This window comes from Schistosoma haematobium, chromosome 6 (assembly GCF_000699445.3).
Source record: "Schistosoma haematobium chromosome 6, whole genome shotgun sequence".
In the NCBI taxonomy this organism is placed as follows: Eukaryota; Metazoa; Platyhelminthes; class Trematoda; order Strigeidida; family Schistosomatidae; genus Schistosoma; species Schistosoma haematobium.
The window spans coordinates 17,821,559-17,837,521 of NC_067201.1; the positions used below are offsets into that span (position 1 = coordinate 17,821,559).

The 15,963-nt window shown below is 31.5% G+C and overlaps 1 protein-coding gene across 2 annotated transcripts in view; it reads left to right on the forward strand.

Moving 5' to 3' along the window:
• PRKG1_2 (cGMP-dependent protein kinase 1) overlaps positions 1-15,963 on the forward strand; it is a 74,058-nt gene that overhangs the window by 20,174 nt on the left and 37,921 nt on the right. For both annotated transcript variants that reach the window (XM_051217021.1, XM_051217022.1), the window contains 2 exons: positions 5,108-5,221; positions 11,847-11,952. In XM_051217021.1, coding sequence (XP_051065650.1) covers positions 5,108-5,221; positions 11,847-11,952 — 220 coding nt within the window. The remainder of the gene's footprint in view (positions 1-5,107; positions 5,222-11,846; positions 11,953-15,963) is intronic.

Sequence of the window (15,963 nt, forward strand, 5' to 3'; positions counted from 1 at the left end):
AAATAATCACCAGTTAATTAATTAAACAAGTTTTTACAAAACTTTAGATTACTATTTTAAGAATTATTCGATACAGTCATGGATTTCATCCATATCAATAATATTTCATATGATTCGACTGATTTTTTTCTGGTTAGCGTTTTTTAGCGAGTTTGTTTTCTACGGGATAGGGACGCTAACCCCATGCCCAACCCTCCTCCTTTATCCGGGCTTCGGACCGGCAGCAGCCCTCGGAGGGACTCCAGGCGGAGTAAGTAAGTAAGTAAGTATGATTCGAATACTGTCAAGTAGTTAGGATAAAACATCATAATATAATTAATCTAATATATGTAGTTTAAGTGAAGATCTACTTATTTCGAAGTTGGTTTTTTTTACATATTGTTATCCTACGGTTAGCTCTGAAACTGCCAATAATTATTATTGTCCTATTTTAAGACCTGACATAAGAAGACAACATGGACCGTTAAGTCTCATAATTCTTAAAATGCCTATAATCCACTAATTCAGATAAATTATGATATAGATCAATTCATACATAATTTATTCTTCAATGAATGTATTGACTGTATAGTTTACAGCCTCATCCGAAATCTATTGTAAAGATGATTACTAGTGAATGCAAAGATATAATCAAGTTAAATGGTTTTACTATCATTATAACAAAATGTTAAATCTGAACAAAAATATTTATTCTTATTGTACATTATTTATCTATTTTTTGTATTATATACATTTCCATAATTATAAAACACATGACTATTCAATGAATTACATAAATGAAATCTATATCTAAAGTTCATCTAAGAATAAATAGCCTTTAAACAACACCAACAACAACAAAATCATTTGTAATTTATATTAAAGCAACATATTTTACATGTTAAAATTTTTTGTGTTTTATTTTCTTCATCATTTTCTAATAACCCAAATGAGAATACACTAGGAAGAGAAAGTTGTTTAATAGAAAAACATCAGTTTAATCTTTATTCTTTTTTATTATTTATAAATAGATTACTTAGAAACTATAAATCAATATTCTAACTGAATTAAGGAATCTTTAAAACCATTAAAATTTTATTAGGATTTTAAAAGAGGGGAGGGTTTCCTTTAATTTTAACTATAAGGTGAACAGATATGATTTAATTGAATGCAAGAATGTTCATTCGATAATCTATAACATTGCACATAACTATTTTTATTGAAAAGAGATAAATGTAAAAGACTAATGAATTCACAGTATATTTGATGAAGTTTTTCTATCTTGTAAACTTTCACTGATCAATGGCATCACTCGTAATCAAATAATATGCATCCATTTATTTTGAACAATCTCTTCAGTTGATTATATTCCTTCCCATTCAAAAAAGTAAAATAATTCATTTATAAGTTCAGGTTTGGATTAAACCTTTAGGTCAAAGGCTCGAAGTGTGGCCCCCTAAGAAAACCACCTACTTTGATTTAAGCACGTAGGCAGTATCCCAGCCCTCATACAAATTAAATGATTTATGTGGAACAGTTTATTTTGTAGATGATGTTCGGTTTTCCTTTTTTTGTCATTGTATCGATTGCTAAAAACACTACATCGGACAAAGCGGATACCCTCTGCATCTTCGCATGCATGAACACTGAGTACCGGTGAAACGCCATGAATTACTTACATCAGTGCATGTGGACAACTGTGAACACACATTCGACTGGAAAAATTTATAGATCTTGGATAGAGGCGATTCTAAAAACACCAGAGAATTTTTAGAATATTGGCACTCAGGTCAATCGGCAATCATCGAGCACATTGAAATCAACCCAATTTATCAACCAATCAGAAAAAAACATGGACAAACATAGGACCAAAAATCAAACCAATGGGAGATACAGCCAACATAAAGAAGTAGACAATGGCAGGTTTAAGGTCGACAAGAACCAATCAACATCGAAGTCTACAGGACAAGCTGTGAGCCATATGTGCAGAAATTCGAATACGTCACTTCTACCTGAAGTTTATGTGGATGTCGTTCAGATGAACGATGAAAGCTCCACGACCAAACCATCCATCTCAGAGAACAAAACTCCATCAAACTAATCCACCTGAGCTACAAATTTTCTCTACCATCACAAAAAACTGACTTCTAATTGAGAGTATGAAATAAAACGTTCTACAAGTAACTGTTGAAAGCTGTGGTCTACAGGGAGACACAAGACAGACAAATGTTTTGATATTAACTACATTAGAAAATGCGATCGGTTTATAAATCTTTTCCCATTGATTGTTGTGAAGTATTTTGAAGTAGCGGCATCCTACCAGCTACAATGGTTAAGACCCACGATCAGGGTATCAAAAATACTCCACTTTTCATTTCGTAAATGTAAATAGAAACCTTTCAAAGAAGGACATTTCATTAATTTGATAGAGTTCCCAAGGTTGTCTCGTTGGGTATAATCTTGGTAGATATCTTTATCATATACAGAAATCAGGTTCACAGGTTTTAGTGGATTTTACGGTTTTGCTTTCCATTTAAAAGCCGATGACGTTCCTGAACTTTACGTCCACTATTCTCCAAGTTTTAATAATGAATTTCATACTGCTTGATCGTCACTATTAAGACAATAAAAGGAGAACATGTACTCGTTGTCAGATTCGAACTATCGTCAAAGACCTTTTAAATGAGCTTTGCAAGGTGCGATCAGTATTTTGTATAAATGATTTATTTGCACACAATTTGATCATTAGGTTGTAGTAATTACTTTGCTAACTATTCATTCTCTTGTTAATATTACTGTATGGTGAACATAAAATACTCCAAACCATTTATAATTGCAATCAAACTATTAAAGGTGTTCATCTCGATAAAAATTAATTCACCATGTACATTGAAATACTAGTAAAACCTTATGACTTTCTCGTTTCCGTAACCAAAAGCTCTGAAGATCTAGTCATGAACTTCACTGGTCGATAACATCATCTTGAAAGTAATGGAATACAATGATAGCCGAAAACGGTAGTATATTACTTAATTAGGCTTTTATCAATGACTAGATTTCTCTAAACATATTTTACACAAAAACTTAATGTTACAGCAGTACTTTACAGCTTTTTAGTCAGACAAAAGTGTTTATTGGTAAGACATATATGTTCTCTCGTCTTTCAATCGATTTCAGTTTATGAAAGATAGACGCATGTATATAGAAAATAAGATTCATATAAAGGATTAGTAGTATTGTGTTTGATCGACTGATGTTTATTATAAGAAAAGTATACTAATCTTTTATTTCATGACCTGAAGAAAATTTTATATTACACTTTAATCTGGTTGTTCCTCTTCACTTTTTATAAACATGAAGTATTCTGTTATTATGCTGTTAAACTACGTAATACATACAGAGATATTTTAATAGGGTTTAGTAATTTACATTTAATATCAAAGTGTTCTTTCCTTATTTGCCCTTAAGACTAAATATGGAATAATCAGTGAATAGAGGTATATTCAAAAGGTCACTATTAATAATTGAATGAAATCAAACTATATATTGTATATAAAATATCTTGTTTCGTATAGAAGTATAGTTTTGTTGTATAGAAATGAACAACAGTTTGAAAAAAATAAATGAATACTGTATGCTATTTAATACTAGTTTAATTTACTTCAGGAAGCTGACAAATGTTCAGATTGAAGAACTAGATTAATTCTTATCTATTGGATACCTTTTGTATTTGGCCAATTATCATTTAGTGCAATTGACTTACCAGTGATCTGTCATTCACAACAAAGTTGACATACAACATAAGATTGACTAAATTGGAAATGTAGATCGCTGGATTTTTGTCCAATGAACGAATTCATACTTCTTAAGTTTTAATATCTTACTTTCAATTTTGTTATAAGTCTTGGTGATGTGATGGATTAGTTAGTATATCTCTTTTAATGTTTCTTAGGATCAATAATTTTTATACATAACTTGTTTTCTAATAAAAATGGAAAAAGATGTCAACCGATTTTAGTTCTAATCTCTGGCTGATTAATACTCTTCAACTTATCTTACATCAACAAGAGATGCCAATTTATATGGTGCATCTTCCTTTTACAAAGAATCGTGCCATAGTAGTTTTAAGACAGTTGTCGATGGTATAACTCTTTGTAATTAAAAAATATAAGATACTTTCATAAATACTATGATGCAATCAAAATGATATTATAGCCAGATATGCATAGAAATCATTTATATATTGAAGCAATATAACCAATTTATAGCTATCGATATAGCTTTTCTCAGGAAGACTGATTTATAAGTAAAGATGGATAGTGGTTAGCAGTGGAGTCCAGGACGCACGTTTGGTCCTATTTGGGACTCGTCGGTTGGATGTACCTTCATCACACAATTGATGTTCACTCTGGGACAGGAACATGTTTCATTAGTTGTTACATCTCCTTTAATGTTTCTTAGGATCAATAGTTTTATTCAATAAATGAACAGATAAATTTATGGAGGTACCTTTACGTGTATTTTCTTAAAAAATTAAGCATTAGAAAAGCCAAAAACCGTGAATTACGATAGACCACTCATGGAAGTTTTGAACAGTGTGAGAATAAATCTGAAGAGAAACTGACAATAACTAAAGAACTTAACAAGAAGCATAAAGTGTGCCGTCTTATTTAGAATTCGTCGCTTGTGAAATTCAATGACTACACATATCTTAAGTTAAACACAACGTAATTCAACTACTGTTATAAACGATCAATAATTATCATTTCAAACAACTCGAGTCATAGACCGACATAACTACATTTTGTGTATAAATGATTGCCCTGATCTCAATGGTTACGAAATGATTTGAAACCACTGTCTGATTTCCAATGATCCTCCATTTGGTCTCATTTCTTGGTGAAAAGTGTTTTCATCAAAGCCTTAAGGTCTAGATGCATTTTGTTACCACGGCTATAAGTTTTAAAAAAACTGATTATATATTTGAAGACACAAATAAACTTTGTCATTGAGTACTTTAACATTTTTTGTTCACTGAACGTGATCTTATTTGAAAATTGTGTCACAAGCATATTTAGTGTTCATTTACTAGTCATTTTGTTGTATATTTTTCATTTTAAATTCTTAGAGGGACAACTAGAAATTTCCAAAGATGGTCGAAAATTAAGAGTGCTAGATCGTCCGACAGTACTAGGGGAATTAGCTGTTTTATATAATTGCACTCGAACTGCCAGTGTTAAGGGTAAGTATGTTGTTTTAATTTTAGTGGAGATGTCGAAAAGATATTAACCTTACCCATAATTTTATCATATTTACATTTTTCGAAGAATCTTAAACATTCTTGTTTTACTGTTGAATGAATAAATTTACTTTACAAGAAAACTTTTTGTGATGGACTAACTGCATCTGTTTGATCAATAAAAACTAGAAATGAGTGGAGCGCTGTTACACCCTACGTTAAAACAACTCAGTTATGTGCACCATATTGAGTTCACAAGTAAATAAGATCAGCGTTCGCGCGAGAGACCGAAGGCCCTGGGTTCGAATCCCGCGAGCGGGATCGTGGATGCGCACTGCTGAGGAGTCCCACGATAGGACGAAACGGCCGTCCAGTCCTTGCAGGTTTCCAAAGGTGGTCTAACATCAATCGGTCCATGATCTCAATCAAAAAAGGAATCCTACTCGTTGAACCAAAGATATTCACACTTAAATAACGATCTGGGAGTCATTTTTGACTGTTATATAACTCAAATCTTAAATAATTTACGAATAACTTGTGCTCTAATAGCTTTAAAATAGTGACAAAGATTCTCTATCTGGAGGATGATAATGGTGAGCTTCCTTTCTCTGGACTAATGGGTCAATTGTGCATCTCTCATCAACTTTCAGGATTACACCATCAACATCTAGGAGATTCAGATTGGCACTGACAAACACTGCGGCTTTATGTGTCTCAGCTAAATGAAAATTTGTGAAAGACACCATATCCTCTCTTCTGATAAAGATATCTCAAGCTTCAATGTTATATTTTAATTTTAACTCATGAAGTAGTGCTGAACAAAATCCTCCTAACTAAATAAAATATATCAACGATTGACGGATACCCTAATATGATCTGTCATATTCGAAAGAATTATTCAAAAAATAAGTTCTGGTCCTGAAATTAGACGAGAAAACATTTTGAACCCTCTAAGTCAGTGATATATTTTTGAGTACTAAAGAAATTAGCCCAAAAACTGACTACGATTTTAATTAGCAACGTCATTGATGTTGCAGAATTAACATCAGAACAAGTTACCTTGCCTTTATGCACTAGTCATCAAAATCAATACAGGATAAACAGTAAAACTGGATTTAGCATAAGCTAGTACTGTAATACATCTAACACACGGATAGATAAAGAAAAATACATTGTAATCATTATATAGAAGGATGTTTAATCAAGCAACTTTATCAAAATGTGTTTATCAGACTCAAAACTAAGCAAATACTCAAATACAGAATTCATAAACAGATTATTCTACAATGTATCAATGACCTAAGAAATTACAACCAGATTTCTTAAATCAACAAGGTTTATGTAGTTTACAAACCAGAAATTGACTATTACTCTTGTAAAGTTTCTAGATGTTTCTTCTTATTTGATATATTATTCTTAAGAGGAAAAACAAAACAATTATGGATCAGGAAGTGTTTTACAACTTATTGATTATTTTTTTAGTTTTGTTATAACTTGTGGCCTGTGTGCCTTGTTAATGTATAAAGCAGTGATACCTCCAATTAGAGAGCAGTGAATTATCGATTGGACCAATGACGCATAAAAACCGTGCGAGCAGTCTAGAGTACTTATCGGTCCTGCTCCCTGCTTAACTCAGCCTGTAAAGTCCAGGACACCAATCTCAGCCTCTGTGATACGAATCACTTATTTCAAACACGCTGGGTTTATATAGCAACTAGGCAGACCACATCATACTATAAAATAGGAAACAACATTTGTACAAGATTAAGCCAAAAGTGGCTGTGAGTGTGGGAGGTAGTAATTAATAGACAGGGCATAATTCAAGAATGGTAAATCGTACAATAATAGTTCACAAGTTAAAATAAAGCTTATAATAAGAGGTACATGTATATGAACAGTTTAGTTATTTAACAATTATATACGATAAATATATACACATAGTATTGGTCCATAAATGGATCCCAAAAATTACCATTCACTATTCTTATCGGGACATAACAAGTCTATTCATTGAAACATGTCATTTTTTTATTATTTTCAATTTCATCTTTAATTTTTTAAAAGAAAACAACATTATACATCCTTCATTTACGTAATAAAGTGTAGCCGAACTAAATAAAAGTTACGTTCAATGATGCATTCCTTAATCCTTAGTTTCATGAATGTAATTTAACTTGCCTTAAATCCCATTTTATTATTTATTATAAGATTGAATTAAATATGTTGCCCTTGATATTACAGTACTTGTCATCATTTATTGTATTTAAATGTGTATAAAATATGTAACTCTTATTGTTCTATTTGTGTATATGTGTATGCATATATAAATATACATGACATGTTTTCCCAATATGGCAATCCAGTTTTATATTCATACTACAAATAAATTGCAATTATAATATTATATATATAGTAACATATAGTATCATGTATATTCAATGTGCCTAAAAGTGATATTTCCATTTATATGATAATCAAATTTATTCTGTCTATACTCAAACGTATTCAGACATAACTTCAACATGCGTTAATAGAAACGAGTGACTCTCGTCTGTAAATTGTCCATATGAATGAAATTGGTGTTAATTAATTATAATAACAGGATTATTTGTTATGCATCAAACGAATATGATAATAAATCGATAGATTAACATTTGATAGAAGAATATTCTTTTTGATAAATTCTCTTCAGGTTCTACAATTCATATATCCAAATTAATAATCCGAAAAATGGCCAGGTTAAGGGCAAAGTACATCAAGGCTAATTAATCAATCGTAATCTTAACTATTGAATAACCTAGTTTGACTATGACCTTTCGTAGTCAATTGTCTCTGTTATCTTTATTCATAAATCTTTCGATTATTATTATTATTATTATTATTATTATTATTACTATTGGTTAAACATCCTTATTAATCTCCCCTAAACATGATTCATTCACTTCGCATTCATCCCTCCGTATTATGTCTAACTTATTTGATCGAATTGTAATCGCACTATTATTTCTCTCTCACCCAATATCACCCATATTTATTCTGATCATGGATCTTAAAATTTCACTTCACATAGACGCAGATTCAAGTTAACATTCTATATGAGTCATATCAACATTAACAATTTTATTGTATTTTGTTTATCACAATCCTAAATTCACATGCTTTGAACGATGTACTTTGCCCTTAACCTGGCCATTTTTCGGATTATTAATTTGGATATATGAATTGTAGAACCTGAAGAGAATCTATCGAAAAGAATATTCTTCGTTCAAATATTAGTCTTTTAATATGACGGGGATCTTTAAAACATTAACATTTTATTATTATTATTATTATTATTATTAGATAAATGTACATTAACTTTTATTTTGACCGGAACAATAAAATAATTATAAACAGAGAGGGGTTTTGTAGATATTATAGTAGTTTTAATAGTTGATGTCATGAATTAATTGAAACTAGATCATCATGGAAAACCTGGAAGCATTGGATGGCCGTTTCGTCTCAGTATGGGACTATACTATACTATAACACACTATACTATATTAATAAAGTATGATGGACTCAATAATAAAGACATTTTCTTCAACAGGATAAATTCACTAAAATGACATGTATATTAATCTTTAATCACATAATGAAAATAAAAATCCTTTTTATTTAATTGTAGCCTTTGATCAGTTATCTGAATGATAATAATTTGAATTATGTGTGTTAGTATTGAGTTATTATTTTATGAGATACTCCTGTAAATCAATATAGTACCCTTTTAGGTTTCATTTATTACTTGTTAGGTACATACTTAATTAGTAGTAACGTTAATATCTGAACAATAGCTGTGACTGACACTACGTAAATATATCAAAAGTTCCCAAATACATTTACTGATATCAATCCATGGTTTTTCTTATATGCTGAAACATTGAAAAATAAGTAACCTCAGGAAATCTAGGCAGTTTTCTCATATAAACTCTAACCTATATGCTAATAATAGAAATGATAAAACCCTTAAAGGTTAGAAATCAGATTCTGTGGAAAACTAATCAAAATAGATAATGATCAGTGACGAAACATGTATTGATGACGACCAGTCGAATTCTTTATCAACGAAACAAACTTAGTTGTCTTTGGAGAAATTCTCATACCCTGCTTCTTTCTGAAATTTGGAAAGATATTATTACTTACAAAGAAAGTAAACATATAACCATCAAAATTCCTGTTGCAATCATGGTATTATTGATTGTAATGTCGGCTTTGGAACAAGCACAGACTATAATAAAATGGAAATTTAGCAAGAAAATGCATTCTTTCATTTACATTTTAGTGATTCTACATTAATATATAGGTTTTAAAATTATATTATAATAAAACCTGCATTACTCAGTTGACGAAGAGATGTTTCACACTATTAACCACGGTTAAGAAAAGCATCATTGCAACCGATTGAGATTTATACAATCACTAAGTTGATAGGCATGGAATATTAAGTGTGCATGGATAAAGCATTTTCAAGTTATCTGTCATATTTAGTCTGCTTTACAGCATAGTTGAACGATGGTTTATTAGCTAGTTTCAAGATTTCAACCACTGGGCCAAACCTTTGAATCCCGTCCCATTTAATTTAACAAGGCCATAGTGATAATCCTTACGCAAAATACATGACTCAAAGATGAGTATTAAAACTGTACTTGATAGAGTGGTTAAATTAAAATAAATCTTGTTTGACACGTGGTTTTCGTATACGTTTACTCCATATTTCATCTCCAGATATCTTACTGAACAGAATCATTATTTTCACAAGAAAACCTCTATCACTTATCTCATCCTCATTCGAAACTATAGTGAATCTATGAAAATGACTGAGGAATGGTCTATTATTCTTCTGTTTCGAATTTTACTCGTCTTTCTTTGTACATAACTACTGTCAGTACAAGATCATATACCATGATTTCTTAATTCTTCCACTAAGTATTATGTAATCTGTCAACCCATCCACTAAGTAAAACTGTTTTTTTCTTTAAACGATGTCATTAGTCATTTATTATTCTAACAAACAATTTGAAATTTCAAAATAACATTCGATAACTCACCGCTAATCACATTAATATTTTTTGTACTATGATTTATGTGTAGCTAACGCTACTGGGTTCGAGTCCCAGAGTGAATATCAACTCTGAGATGTATGTAAATCTAACTGACGAGTCCCGAACAGGATGAAACCCGAGTCCTGGATTCTACTGCTAACCGCTATCTATCTTTGCCTATATTTACCAACTTTGTTTGAAGTTTTCAATGTTATTTCGACTGATTATTTCTTAATAGGAAAAGACGTAATATAGAGTTATAAATTTACTATTCAAATTGTTTTTCGTTTTTACAAAACAACATTTTAAATATCCATGAAAGCTTCTTTTTGATCTTACTTTTAATAAAAGTAGTATTAATTGGTTGTTGTAAAATTTCCATACATCACTTTATTTAGTCTCAATGAACATGAACATGGTAAACCAAAACCCTATCACTTTGAATATTACTCAATAAATATTGCGAACTATGAGGAAAGTAACCAGTAGATATGTATATATTCTGACTGTTAGAAGAACAGATCTTACCAAAAACTGTTAATCATAAGTTCAAATAGAAGAATTTAGATACCGTGGCAACACACAATTTTTGTGTATAAAGCATAACCTCAGTATATATGCATGCAATAAAGCATTTCGAGTGCATAGTTTCATTTAATCACTTCTCCGTTACTTATTTATTTATTTTTCGTTTCATTCTAATGAACTGTTTCCTAGAAAAGTCAATAACCTAGACCCATTTTATATTTATTAATATTACTAATGATAATATTAAGGAATAATTTTTTCAGTATGATTATGCAGAATTACGGAATAATTCTTTGTATTTAAAAAATATAAGATACTTTCATGAATACTATGATGCAATCAAAATGATATTATAGCCAGATATGCATAGAAATCATTTATATATTGAAGCAATATAACCAATTTATAGCTATCGATATAGCTTTTCTCAGGAAGACTGATTTATAAGTAAAGATGGATAGTGGTTAGCAGTGGAGTCCAGGACGCACGTTTGGTCCTATTTGGGACTCGTCGGCTGGATGTACCTTCATCACACAATTGATGTTCACTCTGGGACTCGAACCCAGTACCGTTCGCCTCAAACACCATTGCGTTATTCACTTAGCTACTGAGTACTGACAGCCACGTGTTTGTCAATCAGAGACTGATCAATTGCAGTCCTAAACATCATTAGGTAGATTCAAGTAAACCATGCCAAGTGGATTTAGAATGTCCTATAGTTCTGAAATTTCATAATACGTTGTTATTTTGTCTTGAAAAATAAGGAACTTCTTTCGTTATCAAGTTCATGATTTACTAATAATTGACTATTATCCAAAATGTTTTATAAAGAGATCGGCTATTCGGAAACATAATTTTTTAGTATCAAATAAAACATTGAACAATACAACTGTAAAATATTATATTTCAATGATAATAAACACTACATAGAATTGAAAGGAAAACAATCACTATTATACTTCTAAACTATCAGTTATCTAGAACTTACAATTTAAAAAAATGTCTATTATTATTTCCAGCTTTAACAAATGGAACACTTTGGGCAATTGACAGAACATCATTTCAAACTATATTAATGAGAGATCATTTACAAAAACACAATGATTACATAACATTCCTTAAAAGGTTAGTGATTAGTATGTAATTGTTTTGTATTAAGCATATATAAAAAATTGGAATAATAACATTAGTCCTATTAGAAATTGACAACTCCAATAAACTTTGACTGTTGATTTAGGAGATTTCATTAGAAAATTAATTATAGATGAGCATGTATGGTGTATAAATAGATCAACATTCAAATAGAATCATTAACACTGATGATTAGTACCAGTGGACAGATTACTTTAGAAAACCGACTTTCATTTGTCAAACAATGTAAAACGTGTCGAGTATTTTTATTCATAGAAATACCAGTAATATACACCATTCATTACACCACTGTAAAAATGGGATCTTAAAACTATGAAAAATACACTTTGGAAAGCAGAAATATTTATCAAGAGAGGTATGTGGAATATAAAAAATCTATAGACTAACAAACGGTGGTTTTCACATAACTAACCAACGTTTGAATTCCATAGAGGCCTATTTGTTGGTGTTTACACAAGGCCATTAGTAACGTAGCTCATATTAAGTAAATAAACTAGCATAAGATTTTCATTTGTGTCTATGTCTTATAAACAACTTGAAGAAGGGTTAACTAAGTTACCTAAAAGGATAGCTTAAAGTTACTCGACTATAGTTAGCAAATGTAAGATTAGATTCTGACCCGATTGTTGAATTAAGCCAGGAATTTTGTGGTAACTGATTCTGTACAGATTAGGAAATGAGTTGTATTTAATAGTCTTGTACTAGAACGAAACATTTGTCCAACGCTTTCTGGACTAAGCGGTTTTATATCGGTTATAAGCTCAAAATGAAAGCCTACTTAATGTTTTATGTGTGATTCTAGAACGGCTATTGATATTTGAACATTCAATCCAATTACACTGAAACAACGTTTCTACCTGAAGTTTGGGCTGATGATGTCGTTCAGAAGAACGATAAAAGCCTCATGATCAAACCATCCAACTCACAGAACAAAACTCTATCAAAATCATCCACCTGAGCTACAAATCTTCCTCATTATCTCAAAAGTGTGTCTTATTTTTTTCTCCGTAAATTAATTATTTATTTAAATTATTAAGGACAAATCTTTTACAAAACGTTTTTTACTAAGAAGTCGTTCCAGTTGTAATCAACTAATCCAAATAAAACCATATTAACTCTATTTTGCTAATTTGTTAGTAACACTTTAATACTGAAAGTATCATTAAACATGTTTAAGTGCATCAATGATTTATTCACTAATTGACCTAAATTGTGAAGTATTCTGTTTGTTTTAAAAAGAAAGAAAACAGTATTCAATCATATAAGACATCATACATCCATACTCATTTACTTAGCGAATGATGATAAATTAATTTTAAGGAATATGACGTAGATTTATAGTCATTAATTAATTTACTGGTGTATTCAAATGTGATCTACCACTCAGATAGTAAATATACTGTCTTAGTCTATGAGAACAATCTGCGTTTCAACATATGTTACTTATACTTACTTAATCCTGTTATTTCCAATGGAGCATAGGCCGTCATAGACCAGCATTCTCAAATCCACTCTGTCCTGAGCCTCCCTTTCTAGTTCTATCCAATTTTTATTTATTCTTTTCATGTCTGTCTCCATTTCTCGGTCTAATGTGTTCTTTGGTCTTCCTCTTTTCTTTTGGCCTTGAGAATTCTATGTGAGGGCTTGTCTTGTGATGCAGTTGGATGCTTTCCTCAATGTGTGTCCTATCCACTTCCAGCGCTTCTCCCTGATTTCTTCCTCTGCTTAGATGGAAACTAATTCAACATATGTTAGGGATTCAGAGTTGTATGGTCAGATAGGAATATAAGTATGATCTCTTAATAATCAAAATGAATTTTTTATATTTGATACGGGACTAGTAGTTTAAGTCAAGGGCTTGCATTATCTTAATTTAATAGAAGACACTATCAAAAGAATAAGTTAGATATTTTGATTATGGTTTAGAACCTATTATCTATATGAAAAAATTTGATCCTTTTTATGGGAGCAAGAAAAGCTTTGTTTCCCCTCAAAACGTTTAGTAACAACAGTTTAAGTTCAAAGAGTTATCATGATCATCTTCAAATCGTCTATAGAATGTTTTGTTTTTTAAGATTTCTACTCTGAAATACAAAATAAAGGTTTATTATTCTAGGTGTTGTATGGAACATTCATAAGTCATGTTCCAGAAAGATCAAAGATTTTTGTCTGAATTTATACTATTATCATCCTCAGTTATAAACTTCTTTAGTAGATAATCAAAATTACTTTTGTTTTATTACTGTGTTGTGCTCAGCATATTGTTAATAAGATATAAAGTCCAAGATTTCATAATTTACTGTTCTCGTCAATATATGAACATAATGCTTATCCGATTTTCTATCTGTTGATGAGCATACAGTAGAAACTACCAATGTTACAACAAATGTTTTGGATTTTTTGATTAGCTACTTATAAGTAGGTTATGTTTATCTTGAAACTGTCATGTGAGATTAGATAATTCATCCTCAGGTTATACGGTAACCAGAAGAATATACCTTAATCCTGTTGTATTTAAAAAGGAGAAAATTACTATATGATTATGAATTTCAGCACTCATAATAAAAAGCCGATACTATGGTATGAACAACCCATCAGTATTCAAAAGGCTGGTCAAACTTTTCCAGTTTGGAGAAATCGAATTTCATTCTGTGTCGAGTTGCAGGCTCCATTTTTATCAGCAATGTACTACATCTAAAACTAAGATTAGAATTAACATTAAAGACTATTTTCAGCCAATTTAATGAAAAGTATATATATTAATTTACCAAATTATATTGTACGTTTTGCCAGCTCACACCCTGTTATCCTTAAAACAGAAGTATATTTACTCAACATGTGATACAGTCATACAGTACTGACAACAAAACGGTACTTAATGTGTTCGATGTATGATCACTTGATCCTTTCCATAATATAGTGAAATTTTTTTAACAAAGTATTATGGGATATTTTTAACATATGATGAGTATATCTCCGAATATACTTACGTCTGTTACCCCTCATGGAGGAGCATAGGCCGTTGAACAGCACTCTCTATCCAACTCAGTCCTGGGAAATCCTTTCCCATTCTTTCCATTTGCTATTCACTCTATTCATGTCTGCTTCCGATTCCCGGTGCAGTGAGTTCTTTGGTCTTCCGGTCTTACTTTTCCCTTCAGGATCCCAAGCTAGCGTTTGCCTCATGATGCAGTTTGGTGATTTCCGCAACGTATATCCTATCCACCTCCAACGTCTTTTCCTTATTTCCGCTTCAGTTGGAAGCTGGTCCGTTCTCTCCCACAGTAGGCTGTTGCTGGTCGTATCTGGTCAACGGATATTGAGCATCTTGCATAGATAACTGTTTATAAATACTTGTATCTTTTTGATGATTGTTGTAGTAGTTCTCCACGTTTCAGATCCATACAGTAGGACTGTCTTGACGTTCGTATTAAAGATTGTGACTTTGATGTTGATTGACAGTTGTTCTGAGTTCCATATGTTCTCCAACTGCAGGAATGCTGTCGTTGCTTTGCCAATCCTCACCTTTACGTCTGAATCAGATCTCCACGTTCATTGATGATGTTACTCAGATACGCGAATGTTTGCGCATTTTCCAGAGGTTCTCCACCAAGAGTGATTGGGTTACTATTCTTTGTGTTGTATTTGGGAATCATGGTTTTTCCTTTGTGTATGTTGAAGCCTACTGCCGCTACACTAGCTGTCTTTACATGCATTTGCTCGTGTTATGGGATAGAAGGGCCAGGTCATCTGCGAAGTCGAAATCATCTAGCCACATACAGCCTGTCAATTGTATTCTGTGCTTCCCCTCATATGTCGAGGCTTTCATAATTCAGTCAACCACTAAAAGAAAGAAAAAGTATGAGAGTAGACAGCCTTGTCTGATTCCGGTCCTTACATGGAATGCGTCTGTCAGATGTCTTCCATGAACGACTTTGCAGTGTAATCCGTCGTATGAATTCCGTATGAAATTGGCGATCTTCT